Genomic DNA, 22,361 nt, shown 5'->3' with positions numbered 1-22,361 from the left:
ATTATGTATACCCTGCTGTACCTGCACATACACCTGCAGGCCAGAAGAGGGCATCAGATCACATTGTAGATGACTGTGAGCCACCATGTGGTTGTTGGGAATTGAACTCAGGACCTCTGGAAGAGCAGTTAATGCTTTTAACCTCTGAGCCATCTCTCCAGCCCCTGACGATACTATTTTTAATCTGAAGATCTTTAGTTACTATTCCTTATCAGTGTGGAAGATAAACAATGAAAACAGAGACTATAAGTTTCCACATGGGCTTTATACAAAAAGGCAGGATTATTGTTCTCTTAAGAGGCAGAATGACAGGAAGGAAAGGTAAGTCTGGGAGACCTGGGCTCTGGGCTGCATTATGCCTCTAACTGGCTCTGTGATCAGGGGTGAGCTAGTTAAGCTCCTGGTCACCTCATCGGTAAGTGTGAGGGAGGATGGACTGCAAAAATCCAGAGGTTCCTTAAGTGATATTATATGGTTATTTGATGCTAATATACAGTGTGCATAAAATGTTCTCAAAAGATGTTCATACTGTAATCTCTACAAGTTCCAAATGCACTGTATACAGCAAGGGAGTATTACGGTGGTGAACAGGCCAATAAGATTCAATAAAGGAAGGAGGTTGCCTTGAATTATCAGGCTGGGAACAATGGAATCGTATTGTGTTCTTATAGTGCATGTAGAGTGAGAGTCAGATTGATGCTGTGCAACAGAGACTCAACTGACATCGCTGGCTGTTAAGATGAAGGGGCCCTGACTAAGCAGGCAATAGAGAAGCTGCAAACGTGAAGAAAACAGATCCTTCCCTACATCCCTCAGAAAGGAACCCCACCCTGTTGACTCCTGGTTTTAGCTCACTGAGTGCAAAGTCAGACTCCCAGAGCTGTAATACTACTAAGTCAATTAAATCTATGGCAAGTTGTCTCAGCAGTAGTAGGAAACTAATACAGCTGTAACACATATAACCGACGGAGCCAGACCCAATTTTATGCAAGGTTCTGAATAAAAGTTAGGTATTTTGTAGACATTAGAAAAAACAAAAACAAAAACAGATCATGAAAACTTTTAAAGAAAAGTAAGTGTTAATTAGTACTCCAGGGGAATAGATTTTTAATAGTGTTTCATATGAAAGATAGAAACTCAAGTATTTTCTTGTTTTTTTAATTGTCTGGATTTTATTTTTCTTTTATTTTGAGTAGAGAAAGATGGTAGAAGATTTGTTTTTTGTGTTATTTTCTAAAACAAAATTTTTGTTTGTTTTTCTTTTTTATGTATATTCCCCTCCCCTAGCTCTATGATGGAGGGGTACCTCCTCCCCCACTATATGGTCATAGGCTATCAAGTCTCATCTTGGTATCCTGCTTATTCTTTGAGTGCCATCAGACCTCCCCAGCAAGGGGAGGTGGTCAATTATGGGGCACCAGAGTTCATGTCAGAGTCAGTCCCTGTTCTCCACATAACTGTGGAGAAAGTGCTGTGGAGAACACTGCTGCTGGGAGACTTGAACACTAGCCACCTCAGTGAGTTGGGAACTGAGAATGGACGGATGGATAATGGGACATCTTGGCTTGCTTTCTGGGGACCTTGGACACTGAGAAGCAAAATCACCAAAGGAGGCCCTGCTATTCTGATGCTGTTTCAAGGAGTGAGAGGTCTGGAATCCTGGAGTATGGATTTCCCTAGTCGGACTGTTTTTGTGCAGTCATCTCTCAGAAGTGTAGAGATTAGGGCAAGAATCTGATGCGGCGCATCTTTTGTGTGATGTCAGACCTCCCTGAATGCCATCTCTCTTCCTCCCTACCAACATCCTTCCAGCCTTGTCTCGGGTAATTGTCTCTGTTGTTTTCTCCTCACTTTGCAGATAGCCTGACAAGGATCTGGTGGCAACGAGAAATATTTCTTTGAAGATGAGAATGGGAGTAGAGCTTGACTTCCTGCCACCATTTCAATAAGCCCCATTCCAGCCCCTGCTCAGAAGGGATCTTATGTGGGGCTTATGACGGGCTCTGAAAAATCCAACTCTGAGTACGGCACAATAGCAAGGGACTGTGTGTTCTCAGCTCCACAGTTTTATCTCTAAAGTATAATGCGCACAGCAAGAAAATCACAGCGGTGACTGCACTGAGTCTGGGAGCTATCACTCCCTCTCCACACCTAACAATTTCACCCAAGAGCTCCAGCCAGACCAACACCACTTCTGCTCTCCTCCGCTCTACAGGGTGTGGTCTAGCCCTGTTCTGAATATCTACCTCAGCCTTGCTTCTTTGGAGGGGGCTGCAGCAGGGAAGGAGTCACATGATAACTGGGCTTCCTCTTCTATTGAGACCCTGCCCTCCCATCTCCACAGCAGACTAGGGAGGCCATTGTGTGTGTGGGGGGGAAGGGTTGGAGCCAATAGGAGAAGTCTGAGATTTTAAGGGGTCCTGTGAACCCCAACCTTGAGTTCCTGTCATTTGCACACCTAGCCCTGACATCCCACAAGCGGTCTTACAGATGCAAATGGAGTTCAAGTACTGGCTCCTTATTGATCTCCAATTACAGACCCATTCTCACCCCCTGCTCTCCTAGATTGCTCTTTCATTGTACCAGTGGCTGAGCAGGAAGGAGCAGCTAGGATGTACTTACTAGGCGCACATCTTTCCTATCCACTAACTTCATGCCTGTAAACTTGCCCAGCTTTTGAAATGTTTGCTGTGGTTGTTAGGACTCTGCTTCAGTCTGCCTGTGATGTCATCACCTACCTGCCACAGGGGCGTGGCCCTGCCCAAGGCTATATAAAAAGACAGCCCTCCCTCTTACTCTCCCTTCTTCTTTCTTCTTCTTCTTCCTTTCTTCTTCTTCTTCTTCTTCTTTTCTTCTTCTTCTTCTTTTTCTTTCTTCTTCTTCTTCTTCTTCTTCTTCTTCTTCTTCTTCTTCTTCTTCTTCTTCTTCTTCTTCTTCATCTTCTTCTTCTCCTCCTCCTCTTCCCCCTTCTTCTCACTCTTCCTGTCTCTGTGTCTCTTTCCCTCTCTCTCTGGGGTGCCCTTTCCCCCTTTCTTTCTCCCCCCATGCTCATTTAATAAACTCCTCTGTAACATAATATCTGGTACCTTATCTTATTGCCTTATATCTTTATTATTAATTATAAATTGGTGGCTCTGTATGAAAAAGGCTCTTCCATGACTAACAAATTTGGAATCCTTTATAGCAAACTCCATTCCTCCAAATTTCATTCTAAATCTCCATTCATTCCCCTCTTAACCCCTCTCTGCCTTCCCTTCAGACCACGATTCTAAGCTGAGATAAATTTCTACTGCTTCACTTTCTCCCAGGACCCAGGGCAGAATGCAGACTAAGCTAGCCTCACTTGTTCCAGCCCAGCAGTGGAGAACCCTTCCTGGCCAGCCTTTCAAGACTGCCACTGAGGTAAATGGATGCTCTCTTTGTCTAGGTTCACTAACCCTCAGGAGCCTAACCTTGGCCCCAAGAGCACTCAGGCACTGGGCTTCCCATCCCTACTGCCTGCGCAGGGGAGTGGTCTGGGAGCTAAGCCTAGCGTGGTAAGAAAAAAGATGCTGCTACGGTACGTGGTGTTTATTAGAGGATGCTGGGAACAGACATAATCCCATGAGGTCCACTCAGGTGGCCAGATGGCACCAGCTACTGCCACTCCCTGATTCATGGCCAGCTTGTGCATACAACCTGCTCCAAAGCAACTGTGTATCTATATCAGTGGGACTGCTCTGGCTCCTCTCAGAGTGACTGCTGAAGGGCTCAGAAGGACTGGAGTGAGTCTGCTCAGGACGGCGGATGAGTTTGGAAGAAGGCCTGTGTACCGTGTCATTGCATATTAAGTAGGGCGTTCTTTCAGAAGAGGTATGACTTTTCCTGCCAGAGGGGCTGGAAGAGGTTTTTTCAGAGAGATGACCATGGGTCCTTTCCAAAGAACTGCCTCCTGTCCTCTGGGTGAGATTAACGTAGAAGCTTTTTGAGGGACTGGGACACCTCTGAGGAGAGGAACTCTGTTGGCTCCTCCCAGAAAGACTGTGTGGACTCTTTGCAGAGGGACTGTGTCCTCTTCTCTCTGGAGGACCACAAAGGTTTCTCCCTGAGGGACTCTGATGGCTTCTCCTTGAGGGACTCCAAGGGCTTTGCTGAGAAGGACTAGATTGTCTCCTTTCTGATTGACTGTGACCTCTTTCCTTGAAGAGACTTTGATGTGCGGGACTGTGATGACGCCTGTCAGGGAGACTTCTGAGGGTTCTCTCAGAGGGACTGCTGTGCTTTCTCTGAGAAGGACTGTAATGTCTCTTCTCAGAGACATTTCGAGGAGTTCTCTCAGAGAGGCTGCGATGGGCTCTTTCAGACTTATAACATAGGGCTCTCTCCCCGAAGAAGCCGTGATGTTCCTCCTCCTGTGTGCGCTTCTCTTTAAAATGACTCTGCAGGGTTTTATTCAAGGGGGAGTCAGCCACTATTTTCTCTTGGGCCTGAAATTCGGCTCCTACATTGGACTTAAGCTCTGAGATGGGGATGTCATCACTGTAGTTTTTCTTTGCTCGACTACTGTCTTTATCCTGGATAGAGACATCTCTTTTAGAGATCATGGTCTTCTGTAACTGCAGAGGTCTGGGTTGGAGAGCGTTCACTTGTTTCGACTGTTGAGCTTGTGTGCGTTGGTCACTTGTCTCCTGCAATTTGTCCTCTTGCTTAGGGATCGAACCTGTTGCCCTGTGCTTGGCAACTGGCGTGCTGGCCCGTGTTGGGCAAGAGTCCTTGGCAGTTTGTTTGGTGTGCATATTTTTGCTTGAGCACCAATTGTCTGGCTTTGTCCTGTCCTCAAACTTCTGTCTAAAACTATGTAAAATTCTAAGTGATTTTTGGAGTATCTTAGACCTTAGGCCCTGAAAAGGCAGTTGGATGAACTTGGGCTTGGAGGATTTCTCAGGCTGTTTCTTTGAAGAACTGGTGCTTTCTTGACAGGATGTAATACTCTTGTTTTTAGACAGATCTGTCCGTGTTCTGGAAGGATTCTCTTTGGTCATGCCACTTTTTTTGTAGAGGTTTGTGTTTTCTGTTTTAGGCCCCTTAGTGGTTGTCTTCTTTGGATATTTTAAGGGAGAGCTCTTTCTGAGCCTTGATTTGTCCCGTGTTCCATCCTGACAAATTTTATTGTCTTTGGCCTCTGTCTTCGCTCCCACACCTCTGCTGCCCCATTGCGTTTGTCTAATGTGGCCTTGGACAGAAGCAGCAGATGGGGATGAACTGGACTGGAAATCTCTTTTAAGAGCAGGACTTCTAGAAGCCACATTAGAGGTTTTAGGTTTCTGTCGTGGTGGTAATGTAGTGCCTTTCCGTGGACCTGCTCGGTTTCTTCTTCGGTACTTTGAGACTTGAGGTCTTTTCCCAGATTCCACTTTAAAAGCAAGATGACACTGAACCTCACCATGGCCTTCAGGGGTCCTTAAAAGGTGGAGCTTCGGATAGATAAGAAGAGAGGGCCCAAAAGCAGACTGGAACTTATGACAGCAGTTAATCCCTGACCATCGGCCACACTTTAGGCAAGTAGGATATTTTAGGACAAGACCTGACGATGGAGGCGGAGGGACGTTGTTGGGTATTTGACTCCTTAGGAGTTTTGCTGCTACTTTTAGCTTCAGTTCTTTTAGCATATTGAGTTGTTCTGAGATATCAGTGTTGGCCAGGGGGAGAGAGTTTGCTGTGAGGGACTCACAAGTCCTTGCCTGTGAATCATTCTGTGAGGTTTTACTCTCCTTCCTGGAAAGAGGATGATCATCCATATTGTAAAGTATCCCAAGAGTAGACTCTGGTCTCACTAATGCAGGAGACTGGGGCCCTGAACACGAGGCAGGCTCTTGCTGAGGGACTTCCTGGAATGTTTGACTGAGCTTTGAGTCTGTCTTCTTTATTCCCAGTCTAGTGCCAGAGTATTGCCGTATTATGGAAGAGGTGGAGCTGCGTGTCCACGTTTTCAAAGGTGTTCTCTTCTTGTGACAACAAATATGTCTCTGAATATAGTTTTTAACTGAATTCTGTGAAACAGTTCTTGGACCCCTCTCTAGCAGGCTCTGGGAAAATTCCATCAGTTCATCTGGAACCCCAAATAAATTCTGGATAGATCGACAGATCTCCATAGTGGATCCTTCTGTTAAAAATGGCTGAGAGCAAAGCTTCTTTTCCATCGTGCTTCCCAGAACACTCCCCAGCATCAGCATACTGGAGAGATATTTCCTAGGTAGTCGCTGCCTGCAGACATGGCTTTCCCAGACATTCTGTCGTCTGCCCAGGAAAGAACGCAAAGGGCTTCTTCGAGTCCCTATTCCTGTCTGAAACTCCTCTGGTAGGAATCTCAGTGGATACGGAGAAGCACTATGGAGTGAATCCCCAAATTCCTCCATGTGCTTCTTTTTAGCTCCTTTCTTAGATATGAGGTCCCTCTCCCAGATCTCAGGATATGGGGGTCCCACGGTGTTCTCTGCTTTATCACGGGGTTGATTATGGAGAGCCAAGAGAAGAGCTGATAATTTAAAAATAATAGAGTCTGTATAGGGCTCTGCAGGCTGTAAAATACCAACCCCAAGGTTCTTCATAGACAAAGTTCTTGATCCTTTTGGCATCCAAGATCCCTGAAGGTGCCCAAATTCTGTCGATTTGACAGAGCCTGTAATAAATGGGTTTGAAGGGCTGTGTATGACTCTAGAGAAGTAATTCTCTGCTTGTAGTTTTTCTGATGTCATCATTTCTTTGTTGCTATTTGGACACACCAGTTCTTCATTCAAATCCTCAATTTCCATTGCCTTAGGTGATTCTGTTTTGAGCCCTAGAGATCTTTCAGCATGAAGCCTTTGCTCACGTGTTAACACTGTCGGTTCCTCAAGTGGAGATGTCTGCTGTAAGATGAACTCTGCAGAATTCATTTCAACAGTTGCCCTTGGCGTTAACTCCATAGGTGTTTCCTGCTCTTGAAGATGTGGTCTCGGGAGTAAATCCAAACACTCCTTTACTTTAATGCTTGAACTTGTGGTGACTCCTATTGGTTCGATAACCTGAGGACATGGTCCTGGTGCTAAGTCATCAGATTTTGCCGTCAGAAACAGTGGTTTGGGAATCAATGCAGATTTTAACATTTGATCTAGTGGCTTTGGACTAACACTTACATAATTTATAATTTGATCCCGTGATTCTATTGGAACCGATGGAACTGATGTCGAATGACCCACACTTTGCAAATGTGCTTCAGGCTTGCACTCAGCAGACTTTGCACACTGGGGACTTGACCCTAGGGAGCTTGCAGAAGAATTTACGTCTTGAAAACGTGCCTTAGAGTTGCACCCAGTAGAATCTATACAATGCAATTTTGATCCTGAAAGGCATGTGGAAGAGTTCATTCCATGCAAATGTGATGCAGGGGTGCACACCGAATTTATACACTGTGGCTTTGGCTCTGGAACGCATGCAGATTTACTAGCTTGCCAATGTGACCCAGGTGTACACCTGCTGGAATTTATATATTGAGAATCTGCATTGGGAAAACATGCAGAATTCACATCTTTGAAATGTGGCCCAAGGTAGAACACCTTAGACTTTATACCTTGAAGGTCTGGACCAGGATGCAACTCTGAGGAGTCTGCATCCTCCATCCCAGTGTTGGGTGACATAACATTTTTACAGTGACTCCAGTCATTGGATTTCCTACCTTGCAATCTAGGCTCATGCTTGAATTCCAGAGATGAGTCATCTAGAAGCTTAGTCTCTGTACACACCTGAGAAGGTTCTATGTTTTTTCCCTGAACCAATTCAAATGGATTTTTATTTAGTGTCTGTGGTCCAAAATTGAAGTTCACTGATGTTCCACTTTGGGATTTTGTCGGTGTTACCACTTGAGAAGATTTTATACTTGCAAAGTGTTGTCCCATAGCATCTGCACCTTGAAGTTCTGTGCCCATGACCAGCTCAGGGTATTTTGATTCTTGCAAATGGGGGCGCGAATCAAGCCCTACAGACCTTGTGCCTAAAATCAATTTCTTTGGCGTGGAATCTGGTTTCTCACCTTCTAACTTTAGATTAGGTTTGATTTCATTTTGTATTTTGGTCTCCATGGTTAAGTCAGTAAGTGACTTACCTTCCAGTGGTGAGCTGTGACTTAGCTCGACACATTTCATCTTTTGGGACTTTGTTTCAGGTGTCAAGTCAGGACATTTTGCCCTTTGCCACTGGGACCCAGACTGGAGCTCAGGCTTCCTACCTTGAGGCTTTGTCTGCAGTGCCAACTCAGAGACTTTTGCACTTTTCAACTCTGTGTTTTTATTGTTTTGCGATTGTGGCCTTTGGCTAAACACCCCACGTTTCACTTGCGATGACTGTGACTCTGGTTTCAACACTAAAGATGTCACATCTTGAGGCTGTGTTCCTGGGCATGACCCTAGGGGTTTTACTTCCTGTGGCTGTATTCCAGGGGTCAATTCAGCAGAGTTCCTGTCTTCACAATGAAACCTGGGTTTGACTGTCGCTGATTTTATATCACTGACCTTTGACCTTAATGCTGGGTCACATGGTTTTATCCTTTTAAATTGTAGCTCAAAATTAAAATCAATACTTTTGAACTTGTGAGATGAATATTCGTCGGCTGGCACGGAAGGTTGTATGCCTTGTATCTTGGGCCTTGTAGTCAATGGATCTGACGTCTTCTCATCTATTAGTTGTGCTGAGGGTTTTAATTCTTTGTGTGTGATGCCTATAGATTGTACCCCAAGATTCAGCATAGATTTCTTAAGCTGGAAGTCAGACAGCGGACTCCACTGAACAGGTTTTGTATTTTCAAGCTGTGTCCCATACTGTAATGGCACATTTTTCACACCTTGAGGCTGCGGCTCTGAGGTTGATGCACGATTTTCCTCCCTTTTTAGCTCTGACTCTGGTTTAAAATCCACAGATTTTTTCCCTTGATGTTTTGGCTCCAGAATCACTTCAGGTGGCTTCCCAACTCCCAACAGTGTGGATTGTTTCCGTTCTGTAGACTTGACACCTTGAGATGATAAACCACAGTTTAGTCCTAAGAACTTTGCACCATGGAACTCAGGTCCTGGTATCCACTGAATAGATCTTATACTTTCAACCCGTGGCTCCTTGGTTACCTCCGCAGTTTCGAGACCCTGAGGCTGTGGCTCTGAAGTTAAGTTGAAAGTTTTTGGTTTCTGAAGCCCTATTGCTAGCAGAGAGGTTTTTACTTGCTGCAACTGTGGCTCAAGATGAAATGCCACAGATTTTTCTCCTCGATCTTTTGACCTGTCAGTCAATTCAGATGACTTCACACCTCTCCATTGTGTAGATGGCTCCGGTTCTGTAGGCCCGACACCTTGAGACTGTGACTTCAAGTTTGACTCTCTGCGTTTCTCATTTTGAAATTCAGATATTGGTATCCATTGAGTAGACTTTGTGCTTCCGGTCTGTGATTCTGTAGTTAGTAATACAGTTTTCACCCCTGGCCACTGTTGCTGGGACCTTAACTCCGAGACTTTTGCCTGATGAATTTGTGGTGCTGGAGTCAACTGGCAAGGTTTCACACTTGGCACCTGTACGCCATGTTGCTGCTCGTTGCCTTCTACCCTATGCACAGCTGGTTTAGGCGCCAATTCAAATGACAAATCTTTGAATTGCACCTTAGAGTTAATCTCTCTGGATTTTACATCTGCAGGTTTGGATTCTTGATCTGAGTCAAACTGTTTGTTCAGTTGGTTGAAAGTCCCACATTTCCAATCAGGTGAGTTTATCAATATCTGGCCATCCTGTCCAGGTACAGGAGTTAAATCAATAGGTTCCATCCCTTGACGCTGTTGTTTTGAGGCTAGTCCTGCAAATTCCATCCCTTGGATCTCTTGTATTTTGGCCACAGCCCCAGGTTTTAGACTCTGCTGTTCCAAACATGAGGTAACCGCATGTTTCCTATCTGTAATTTGAGGTTGTGAAGTCACTGCCTTGGGCTTTATGCCTTGCAGTTGCGGCCCTTGAGCGCCCTCCATAGGATTCTCTTGAGACAGCACTCCTGATACAGAGGTCACAGGATGCTCCCCGAGCTTCTGTGGTTCATGTTTGAAACCCATGGCATTTGCATCCTGAGGCTGTATATCACCAAACAAACCCACAATTTTCAAGTCTTTAATCCTTGAACCTGAAATACTCACAGTTTTTATATCTACTGGCTGGGAACTGCTTGGGGATACCACAGTAGATTTTATCCTTCCTAGACATTGTCCTGGGGTTAAAATCACAGATTCCCTATCTTGTTTTCTATCTCCTGCTTGCATCCCTGCAGCTGACAGCATACATTTGACTTGTCCCAGCTCTGAACTTGACCTTAACTGCATAGATTTCATAGCTTCCAAATTTGGCCCTGATGTTATCTCTACAGCTGTCAGCTTTTCTTGCTTTGAGACCTCCACAGGTCCTTGGATCAATTCAGAAGATCCTATACCTTGGGCCTGTGGTCTTCTGATCAACTCAGAATGATCTGCGTGTGCTAAGTTTATCCCAGAAGTCAGTCTCATCGATCCTGCATTCGCTATCTGTGGATCACATGCCACTCTACATGGCATTTTGTCTTCAAAGCCAGGTACTTGATTCCCTGTAACGTGTTTTATGCCTCGAAACAGAGACTCTTGTACTGTCAACTCTGGCTTCATCCTTTGTCTCTCTGTCTGTTTGGTCCATTCAGATAATTTTACACTTTCTAACTGTGGGCCCAAGTTTAGCTGTGGAATTTTCACACCTTGAAGTTGAGTTCTTGGTGCATCAAAAAATTTGACATCTTTTAGGAGAGGCCCTGAGTTAAAATTCGCCTGCCTCGTATCTTGTAACCCTGGAGTCATCTTTGTTAGTTTGGGAACATGAGTCACTAACTGTGGAGTCTCAGAAGTTACACCAGTAAGCACCAGTCCTGTGCTTTGCTTCCCAAATTTGACTCCTTCAAGTTTTGGCCCTGGAGCCAAATCAGAAAACTTAGTATCTTGTTGCCACAGTCTTGGGCTTACACCCAGAGACAGCCCACTTGGATACCGCAGTTCAGAGGTTTGTGTTGCGGATTTCATTCTGCTAAGGTCCTGTCCTTCTGTAGGCAGAGCAGGTGGCTCCTGCCTTAGTGGCCTTAGGGATTGTGGTATAAATCCCTGAGACTTCCTCTCCTGAAGCAGAACACCTGGGATGAACTGCGTATTTTTGAAACCATGGTGCTTGGGCTCTGGGGTCAGATCAGAAATTTTCACAGTTTGCAAGCATGGCTCTTGGTTTACCTCCACAGGTGTCACGTGGTGTGGTTGTGCTTCTAGGGCCTTTGGATCTGAAAAAAAGTCTGTTAACCTGATTCCAGGCTGTGGAGAAAATGATGTCACATCATCAGGTCTCACAGGATGATACGAGGGGTCTGAGATGAGATTTACTGGTGTTTCCCTTTGAAGGTTTAACCCTTGATATGAATTTTGAAATCTGATGCTTTGTAATTGTGGTCCTGGAATCAATCCTGAGTTGACAATTGGCTGTTGTAGGCCTACATTCAAATTCATGGATTTCACTTTTGGAGGTTGTGTCCCCTTGATCAATTCCTTTAGTGATGAACCCTGTAGCCATGTCTCTGGATTTGCCTTTTCAGGCTCTACCACTCCTCTAGATGACAGTTGTGTTAAACTCACAGATTGCTCATGTGAGAACTGTGATTCTGTATCCAGTTGCCTAAATCCTACTTTATGGAGCTGTGGCCTTGGGATCACATCTTTAATATGAGGTTTGGGTCCTGTAGTTAACTCTGTAGGTTCTACAACTAGGGTAGACGGTTCAGAGGTTAATTCTGATAATTCTGAAGATTTCAAATTTTGTGCCAATGACTCTGATCTCTCGCATCGTGCTCCTGGTTCTAGAGTCAACCCCAGAGACCCCACTTCTGAATATGTTTCTGCAGTGGTTCCCTGTGTGTGATCCAGTTTAGGCAATATCAATCTGATATTTACTGGGTTTTTGTGTTCTGATCTCAGAGTTATTTCTGATGAGTTAGTAACTTCTGAATCTGATTCTAGAGTCACACGCGCCAACTTCACATCTGGGGGCTGTGGCTCTGGAGCCATCCCTTCTGAGTTTATGTTTGTCACTTCTGATTTTGGTAGCAAATCTGGAGTATTTTTGACTGCGTGTCGTGACTCTGGAGTCTCTTTCCTTCCTTTTACAGCTTGGGTTTCAAGACCTTCTTGGAGTGGTGACAGGCTCATTTCCATAGACTCTGAGTTTGGGGTCAGTGGTGCTGGAGTCATTGCTAATGACGACCGTGTCAACTCTAAAGATTCTACCATCTGATGACAGGTAGCAGGGGTCACCCTCACTTTTGAGGCTTGCTGCTGTAGGGTCAGCCCTTCTGGTTCTGGGATGTGATGACTTGAGTTGGGGCTCACTTCTAAAAGTTTTACTGCATCAAGGTGTGTGCTTGGGATCAACTCACCAACTTTCACAGTTTCCACCAGGGCCTCAGGAATTAAACTTGTACCTTCTACGAGTGAAGCCTTCATGTCTTCAAGCACCGTAATGTGGGCTACCTTATCAGAGCTGATGTTCTGTGAACATTGTTTTGGGGCCAAATTTACAGATTTTGTATCTTCTAGTGATGGTCTTGGGGTCAACTCCACCATATTGATATCCCCTTGCAAGTCCTGTGGTGCTGCTGAATGGATGTGTTCCATACCTTGAGATTGTGAACCAGGATTCAAATTTACTGATTTATTTCTTTGTAACTGTGAATCTGGGGCCGACTCATCAGGTTGTACACTTTGGGGTTGTGCTCCAACTCTCAGCTGGCCTGACTTCACACCCTGAAGCTGAGACTCTGGGGCTGATGGCACAGAACCTGACTTCACATCCTGAGGCTGAGGCTCTGGGGCTGATGGCACAGAACCCGACTTCACACCTTGAAGCCGAGACTCTGGGGCTGATGGCACAGAACCCGACTTCACACCTGGAAGCTGAGGCTCTGGGGCTGATGGCACAGATCCCAACTTCACACCTTGAAGCTGAGACTCTGGGGCTGATGGCACAGAACCCGACTTCACACCTTGAAGCTGAGGCTCTGGGGCTGATGGCACAGAACCCGACTTCACACCTTGAAGCCGAGACTCTAGGGCTGATGGTGCAGAACCCGACTTCACACCTTGAAGCTGAGGCTCTGGAGCTGATGGCACAGAACCCGACTTCACACCTTGAAGCCGAGACTCTGGGGCTGATGGCACAGAACCCAACTTCACATGTTGAAGCTGAGGCTCTGGGGCTGCTGGCACAGAACCCGACTTCATACCTTGAAGATGAGACTCTGGGGCTGATGGCACAGAACCCAACTTCACACCTTGAAGCCAAGACTCTGGGGCTGATGGCACAGAACCCGACTTCACACCTTGAAGCTGAGACTCTGGGACTGATGGCATGGAATCCTCACGTTGTGATTGTGGAATGTGGGTTAATTCCTCAGGGTGTACATTCTGATGAGGTTCTGGGGCCAAATTGGTAGATACCATCATTGAGGTCAGCAGTCCATGGTTTGCACTTTTTGGGACTAAATCTGTGGGTATGTCCACAGATTTCATACTTTGAAATCTTGGATCCAGGACTGGGTTCTCATATTTTATATTCTGTGAGTTCCAGGACAAGTTCACTGAGTCCATGAGCTTAGGCTGTGGGATTGTGTGTCCTCCCAGATATCCCATTTCTTGAAGTGGCGATGTAGCTGGCACTTTGGATTCTGTAACTGGATGCTGTTGGCTCATTCCTATAGGTGCTGCCCCTTTATCTGGTGCACCTGGGGTTGTTCTCACATCTTGGTGATGTGATGGAGGAGTCTTCATTTGTGGCCAGGTCCTGGAGGTCAACACAGTAGTCTCCATCACTTTGTGACTTTGCCTTGAGCTCACCTTTGAACAGCCCAATTCTTTGCGCCATGGGGTGAATTTTGAAGAGTCCATGTCCTGATGAGACTGTCCTGGAGTCAATGGCTTTGGAAAAAACCTCACAGATTTGATCACCTCTGAGTGTGCTTCTGGGCTGATTCCCATTAAGTCCACAACCTGACGCAGTGGCAGAGGCGTGACCTTCATGCTGTCTTTGGCTGAATACGGCATCTTGGGTGTCAGTTCCACTTTAGGTACTTGTGCCTTTTGTGGCTGTACCCTCTTTTCTGGAAGACCTATGACCCTCTGTTCTATACTCTGTTCTGACAGGTGCTTTGGATCCTTTTTCAGTAAATGAAACGATGAAACACCTGGAGATCTGTATGTACTTTCCTCAGCTCTCTGAGGAACGGGTATAGGCAACTGAGTCTTGGGGCTCTCTTGTTCAGAGACCCCTGGTACCTCTGCCAGATCATTGAGCATTTCCAAAGATTTCTTCACAGGCAGAGGTACTAGTTTTTTCTGCAAAGCAGAAGCCTTCCAAGATATATGCCCTTCCAGGTCTCCTCTGACAGAAGGAGAGAGCTGGAGTGGAGACCGTACTGGCGGTCCCGGGCTCTCATTCAAAATAGAATTTGGCCCATGTAAGGGAGGAAGAACTGACAAATCCTGAAAAAACCCTGAATTTTCAGGATCTGTCATCTTAAAAGTACTCTGGGGTGTGCCTTGGTTCCCGGACACAGAGGGTGCCTTTGGAGGGGAAACAGGTCCACTATTGCTGTGGAATTGCAAAGTTGTTCCTTCATAAAGGACAGGGAAAGAAGACAGGCTCGAGCTGATGTTGGAGGATCCAGAGGACGTGCTGTACTCACTATAACGCTTTCCCTTTTTACAGCAGTAGCCAGGTGAGACAACCTTCTGAGCCACAAAGTCAGAGACAGAGGAAGAAGACACAGTTTGGGACTCATGTAGACTTTGCTCCACAAGTGTCTCCCTGAAAAACAAGAGAAATGTTTTCATTTTCTTAGGAGCCAGTAAGGGAAAATAGGAAGGAGAAAGGGAATAGTCATTTCAAATCCAAAATATGCTTGGTCTAAGGGAGATGTGAGGGGGGATAAGGAGTTGCGTTCACAAACATTAATCACTTACATGAAGAATTCCTCCATCAAGAGCAAGATAGACGAGTCAGTCAGTGAAGCGCATGCCACACAAGTAGAAAAGCTGAGGCCCATGCCCATAACCCACATGATAATGAAAGGACAGGGTGCCCTGGTGCTGGGGAAACAGAGACCAGTGCGTCCATGGGCTCACTAACTGGCCAGCCATGGCCAATCAGTGATTCCAAGTGTGAGACTCTATCTCAGTAAGCAAGGTGGATGGCACCAAAGAAGTGACACACTCGTTTTACACACACACACACACACACACACACACACACACACACACAAAAAAAAAGGAAAAAATACGGGTAATATAAATGTACTTTTAACCAACAGGCAAACAAAACCTCACTGCTGTGGGAGCTGGATAGATGGCTCATCCGTTAAGAGCAATGACTTCTCTTCCAGAGGACCCAAGTTTGATTCCCAACACACACATGTTGGTTCAAAAACATCTGTAACTCCAGTACCAGGAGATACATAGACTCTTCTGGATGCTGGGTGCAGCAGGCACGCCTGTGGTGTACAGACATACATGCAGGCAAAACATTCATACGCACAAAACATCATAAATACATCTGAAATGTTCTATTATTCAAACTTTTCTCTTTATCTCTCCCTTTTCATTCCATTTTATTCCTTCCTTCCTTCATTTTAAATCTTTATCTACCCCCCCTCCGCCACCCAGAAACCCTGTTTTCTGACCTTGCATTTTCCAATTGTCGTAAGATCCGTCCAAGACGCTTGTATACTGTCCACAGTGCGTATTCCTGGGTCCAGTCAATATTCAATCCTGAAATACTGGACACAGCAAAGAATGTCAATGGAACTGAAGTGATATTAAAGTCCCAGTACGCTAACCCAGTAGAAAATAAAAAGTTAATCTAGGAAGGAGATCATTGCTCTTATAGTAATTGAAGTATAAATATTTTACTTATAGCATTTACAATTAAGATGGTGCCTTCATTAGGGTTTCTATCACTGTGATTAAACACTGTGACCACAAACAACTAGTGAGGAAAAGATGTGTTTCATATTACAATTCTCAGATCATATTCCACTGCTGAGGGAAGTCAGAGTAGGAACTCAGGTCAGGATCCATGAGGCAGGTGCTGGTGCAGAAGCCGTGGAGGAACTCTGTTTACTGGCTTGCTTTCATGGCTTGCTCACCCTGCCTTCTCATACTACCTACAACCACCAGTCCAGGGGTGGCACCACCCTCAGTGAGCTGGACCTTACCATACCAGTCATCAATTAAGAAAATGCACCCTGTCCTGCCCACTGGGCAAGCTGGAAGGGGCAGTCGAGGTGCCCTCTTCAACACAACACTGGCTTATATGAGGTTGGCATGAACCAAGCCAGCACAGGCATTTTGTCAGTAGGACAGACTGAAGTCAGACTCTGCTTACCCCATCACTTCGTCATTTCCGATAAAACGTAGCCTGGCTTCTTCTGCCTCTGAAGCTGGTAATAGGAATAAAGAAGATGCTATTTAGCATAGTGCCTGCTGATGTCATCTAAGAGAACCCCCTTCATTGAACAATCATGAGGGCAAAGGTGAAGTCGTGCCCATCACGGAGCCAATTAGTGGCACAGCACAGCTGTCAAGTCTTTTAATAGTCCATGCTATGCTCTCTACATCATGTACTGTAAGCATCCCATTAGAAGCACGGGACTGGGAAGTATGTGGCAGTGGGGGACACAGAGATCCTGACACAGTTCTCCCTCAAAGATGTCTACCCCAAATCCATGCTAGAGGAATAAAGGTAACAGACCACCCTCATCAAAGTCTTGGGGGTTATCTTCATCTATTCTCCTGACCCACTGAATTTCCTTCCTGTACTTTGGGCTTTACATAAAAATACATGGACAGAGAAGCATGAGAAAGGGAGCTAAGGGGGAAGATGGACTGTTTGCATGACTCTGGATGGGAAGGTGTTAGAAAGATGGTGTACTCTCCAGTCACACCCTCTTTTCCCACTTTCCTCCACCTGCTGTTAAAGACTAGAATGTTAAGGCAGATGTGCCATCAGCCTTGAGGTAGCAATAAGGGGTAGAATTGTTCTGACCTGTGAGCTTCTGGGTCTGTTGCTTCGAAGCCTAGAGAAACACACAGAGAAAGAAACATTAAGTCAGGTTAATATCTAGGTTGGAGATTTTATTAACACCACATCTCATTTGATCTATGGATATTGATATGTCCCACATCAAGTATCAACTCAGTTGTCTTCCGGAGCCATATCATTAGGTACCATCTCATTTATTTACTTGTGAATGATTTATTATATATACTAAGATACCAGCAAGATAATATCTGTGACACCATGTCTGATGACCTGAGTTCCATCTCTGGAGCTCACATAGTAAAAGGAGAGAAGCAATTTCTACATGATGTGCTCTCACCTCCCCATGCATGCCCTGGCATCTGTGCATGCATGCACACATATACAAAGGAGTTGTTTTTTTTTTTAAACTAAGTTCTAGATTATTGTGTGGAGTACTAACTCTAAAGATAAATATGAGCCATGTACTCTAGAGACTTGCATTAGCAAGGGAAACAGCCACCTAAACAGTGGTCAGTGGGTAAAGGTGCCTGCTGCCAAACCTTGGCAGCCTACATTGAATTCCTAGGACCTTCAAGGTGGATGGAAAGAACTGACCCTTGCAGCTTGTCCTCTACTTCTACCTGCCCCACGACATGTGCACAGGCTTGTGTACACATACACACACACACACACACACACACACACACACACACACACACACATTTTTTAATGTGGTAAATGTTGTAATAGAAAGATGTCAGTGAACAGAGAAGAGCTTGATTAATTTCCCCATGAGTTGCCATTTTGTGCTAGAGATAAAGAGTCTTCAGATTTCTGGATGAAAAAAAAAACATGGCAAGTAAGTGAGACTGTCACTGAGAATGGCAAATTGTGATTTTTGTTGTGGGGTAGTCACTGAAGAAGACTGGACAGACATGCCAACAGAAAGTTTTTATTAGCTGGCCAGCAACTACACTGGGTGTTCGGGATCTCAGTTGTAGCCTCAAGTTTTTTCCAGGATAAGATTTAAAGCACAAAAAGCATGTTCTGGGTTGGCAATATTTCAATTAACAAGAAGAATTACCCAGAAGCAGAACTACAGAAGCCAAAAAGTGAGGTTAGTATATGTTGAGGTTTCCTCAGAACTTTACGGACGTTGATGGATCAGGCCCTTGTCTAAGTCTCGGCAGGAGGTGCTGTCTATGTGCTGAGTTCTACAGGCTGAATGGCCCTTCCATCATGGAGTCGGTTGTGCTAAGGTCTGGGGCCTGTTACATTTTTCATGTGCACTTTTGCTGAGCTGTGGGAGATGGGGCTGGGAAGATGAGAAGCCGAGTGATGCTTGAAGACAGAGTTTCAATTCTATTCGGTAAGTCCTTTTTAGCACATAGCAAACTCCTGGGATTTCACAATGATGCCCTGGGTCAGTTTAAGGGTATTAAGGGTAAAACAAATAAAGCCTGGCATGGTGGCACACGCCTTTAATCCCAGCAGTTGAGGATAGAGTCAGGTGGATTGCTGTGAATTCAAGTTCAGGCTGTTATACAAAGTGAGTCCAGCACAGACAAGATTACACAGAGACCTCTATCTCAAAAACCCAAATAAGTAAGTAAGTAAGTAAGTAAATAAATAAATATAAAAATAAAACAAATATTTATTCCTTTTCTTTGAACCAACTCATCAGTGTCCTGGAGTGCATTTAAAGAGCCTAAATGGTGCCAGGAGTGGTGATGCACCCCTTTAATCCCAGCACTCGGGAGGCAGAGGAAGGCAGATCACTGTGAGTTGGAGGTCAGCCTGGTCTACAAAGCGAATTCAGGACAGCCAAGGCTACACAGAGAAACCCTGTCTGGAAAAAACAAAACAAAACAACAACAACAAAAAGCTCAGTTATGTTATATAAACATGTTTTTGTTTTAATCACAGGTTTGAGATATAGGTCTGATTCAGAATGTCCACAGCAGCAAACTATTTGCCTCCCGTGGGCTCTTAGAATTGTTCTTTGCCAGCTACAGATAGTTTAATTCTGAGGACTCTAGAGAGGTGGAGGCTCTGAGAAGGAAGAATGCTAGTGCTCCCCTCCTCCACCCTTCACTCCCCCTCCTCCACCCTGCACTCCCCCTCCTCCACCTTCACTCCCCCTCCTCCACCCTGCACTTCCCCTCCTCCACCCTTCACTCCCCCTCCTCCACCCTGCACTCCCTTTCCTCCACCCTTCACTCCCCCTCCATCACCCTGTACTCCCCCTCCTCTACCCTTCACTCCCCCTCCTCCACCTTTCACTCCCCCTCCTCCACCCTGTACTCCCCCTCCTCCACCCTGTACTCCCCCTCCTCCACCCTTCACTCCCCCTCCTCCACCGTGCACTCCCCCTCCTCCACTGTGCACTCCCCCTCCTCCACCCTTCACTCCCCCTCCTCCACCCTTCAATCCCCCTCCTCCACCCTGTGCTCCCTCTCCTTCACCCTGCACTCCCTCTCCTCCACCCTTCACTCCCCCTCCTCCACCCTGCACTCCCCCTCCTCCACCCTGCACTTCCCCTCCTCCACCTTCACTCACCCTCCTCCACCCTGCACTTCCCCTCCTCCACCCTTCACTCCCTCTCCTCCACCCTGCACTCCCCCTCCTCCACCCTTCACTCCCCCTCCTTCACTCTGTACTCCCCCTCCTCTACCCCTCACTCCCCCTCCTCCACCTTTCACTCCCCCTCTTCCACCCTGTACTCCCCCTCCTCCACCCTGTATTCCCCCTCCTCCACCCTTCGCTCCCCCTTCTCCACCCTGCACTCCCCCTCCTCCACCCCTGCACTCCCCCTCCTCCACCCTGCACTCCTCCTCCACCCTTCACTCCCCCTCCTCCACCCTTCACTCCCCCTCCTCTACCCTATACTCTCCCTCCTCCACCCTGTACTCCCCCTCCTCCACCCTGTACTCCCCCTCCTCTACCCTTCACTCCCCCTCCTCCACTCTGCTCCTCCTGGTTACTGTTGATGCAGTTTGAAAAGAAGTTGGAGATATCCTGAAACAAAGATTGGACTTGCCCCACAGAACCCAACAACCCTAACCAGCAGGAGGTAGCTGAAGGAGGTAGCTGATCTTTCTCTCCTACCTTGTATTGGGGTGTTGGAAGGTATTAAAAGGGATTTGCAGTAGGAACCAAAATAAGATAGGATTAAAAAGGGCACTACACATCTCAACATCTAGTACAATCTTCCTCAGTGTCTTCTTAATGTATTCCTAAAGCTGCTGCTGTTGCTACAGCCACCACTACTAAAATTCCCTCCTCCTCCTTCCACCTCTTCTTTTCTTTTTTCAGACAGTAGTTCTTACTGTCCTGGATCTCTACATGCGGATCAGGCTGACTTTGATCTCAGAGAGACCCTCCCGCCTCTGTCTCCCAAGTGCTGGGATGAAAGGAGTGCACTACCATGCTCAGCCTAAAGCTTCTAAAGTGAATCAGAGAGAGACATGCTGTCTCAACTCCCCCTTTCCCCCCAGTCACTTCCTCCTATGGCCCAGAGGCTAAGCATTTATACAAACCTACAGGGGTCCAGCATGTGGAGAAGTGAGGTCCAGGATAGAGTGGCTGTTACCTACCTTTGTCTTGGGTGCCACCTGCTTCTGGCTCCGACACCAAGAAAACACCTCCAAAATTCCACTAACTAACAAAACGAGAATTATAAAGCTGAGACTGGCAGGCAGTGGGATAACTAGCTCCCAACCTAATGCCATTTCTCAAGGCTATGCCTCTCTCAACTGAAGAGTTTCTGTCTCCAGGCTGAGATTCAATGACATCACAACAGGCACCCAGTCAGTGTGCACGCTCAGGTCACAGCCACTCCCCTTCCCTGTGGTTGCCCTCTGTACTGAGATGTCAGAGAGCCCAAAGCACAGGGAAGAATCCATCCAGGAATCTTCTGGGGCCTAGCTACACAAGCTGTCATGAAGGGAGGGGTGATGAGGCAAAGTGTCAAAGGGCCTCCAAAATGGCTTGTTCTGACTCACATTTTCCTTGGACCCGGCCACTGTCCTAAGTTTGGACTGGGTACACTGCCACAAATTTTCACACTGTAGCTTAGCACACAGAGTCATGTAGAATCGAAGAGAGTTAGGACAGTTGAGGTGGGAACCCACATAGACTTTGAGGTGATTGGTTTTCTCATACCATATGTCTCCATGTTCTCTAGTTTCTGTCGCCCTGAGACACATCACAGTGAGTAGTGGCCTTCAAAGAGCACCCTCTCTTAGGACCTACTGTCTCACTGCCATGTTTTTATTCTTTAGTTTGGAATAACCGCAAAAGCTGAAACAATAGTACAGTAAATCCCATTGACCCTTGCTCATGAATCCTTAATATGGGTATTTTGCCTGCACCTGTGTGCACCACATGCATGCCTGAGAGTCAGAAGAGGGCATCAGATCCCCTGGAACTGGAGTTGCAGACAGTTGTAAGCCAGCAGGGGGCGCTAGGACAAGGCTCAAGTCCTCTGCAAGAGCAGCCAGCGCTCTTAACCACTGAGACATCTCCCCAGCCCCATTCTTAACATCTTATATAACTCTAGCATACTTGTAAAGACCACGAGACTAACGTGGGAGATGGAGGTGGGAGGATCTAGAATTCAAGGTCATCCTTGGCTCCACTGCAAAGCCAAAGCCAGTTTGAGCTACACAATTCCTATCTTTAAAAAAAAAAAAAATCAGTGCCTTTCTATTAAGTAAATTCCAGCTGTTATTTGGATCTCATATTTCTCAACAAATGTTCAGTATCTAATCCATAGTACCATGCTGGTGAACACCAAGCCCAGAGTCCTCTGAGTCCTAGGCTTTATAACTTCGAAAAGAAAAGAAAAGAAAAAAGAAAAAGAAATTAAGAAAAAGGAAAGAAAAAAAAGGCCCTAAATGTGAGTGTCTGTGATGTTCTCTTTACATTTAGACTGAGATTATGTGTTTGCGGTGGATGGGGATGGGGAACACACAGCAGTGGGATGCCCTTCATATTCCAGCATATCAAGACTGACATGCTATCAATTTGTGACCCCAGTTCCAAGTACTTTTTAGGCTGGTGCGTGATGCATTTCTCTACCTGAAGTTACCATTTCCCTTGTTCATACTTTGCTCCTGGAAGTGGTCTGTAGATCTCCTGTTGGAGGTACAGGGGCTAGCATGACTGAGTCCCCATGTCCTGGAGGAACAACATAACACACATATTACTTGAAGTTCTTGTACACGAAAAATTTGCCTCCCCTCTCC

At 46.0% G+C, this 22,361-nt stretch overlaps 1 protein-coding gene across 1 annotated transcript; it reads right to left on the bottom strand.

Moving 5' to 3' along the window:
- Positions 1 to 3,614: 3,614 nt before the first annotated feature.
- Positions 3,615 to 20,843, bottom strand: C19H2orf16 (chromosome 19 C2orf16 homolog). Its single transcript, XM_051161802.1, has 7 exons — positions 20,709 to 20,843; positions 17,137 to 17,167; positions 16,477 to 16,531; positions 15,773 to 15,868; positions 13,932 to 14,901; positions 13,836 to 13,878; positions 3,615 to 12,715 (listed from the first exon to the last, which is right to left on the bottom strand). Exons 1-7 carry the CDS (start codon positions 20,841 to 20,843, stop codon positions 3,615 to 3,617), a joined length of 10,431 nt encoding a protein of 3,476 aa, XP_051017759.1.
- Positions 20,844 to 22,361: the final 1,518 nt, after the last annotated feature.

Source organism: Acomys russatus, chromosome 19, assembly GCF_903995435.1.
Source record: "Acomys russatus chromosome 19, mAcoRus1.1, whole genome shotgun sequence".
Lineage (NCBI taxonomy): Eukaryota > Metazoa > Chordata > Mammalia > Rodentia > Muridae > Acomys > Acomys russatus.
This window is presented reverse-complemented; position numbering and strand designations above follow the sequence as displayed.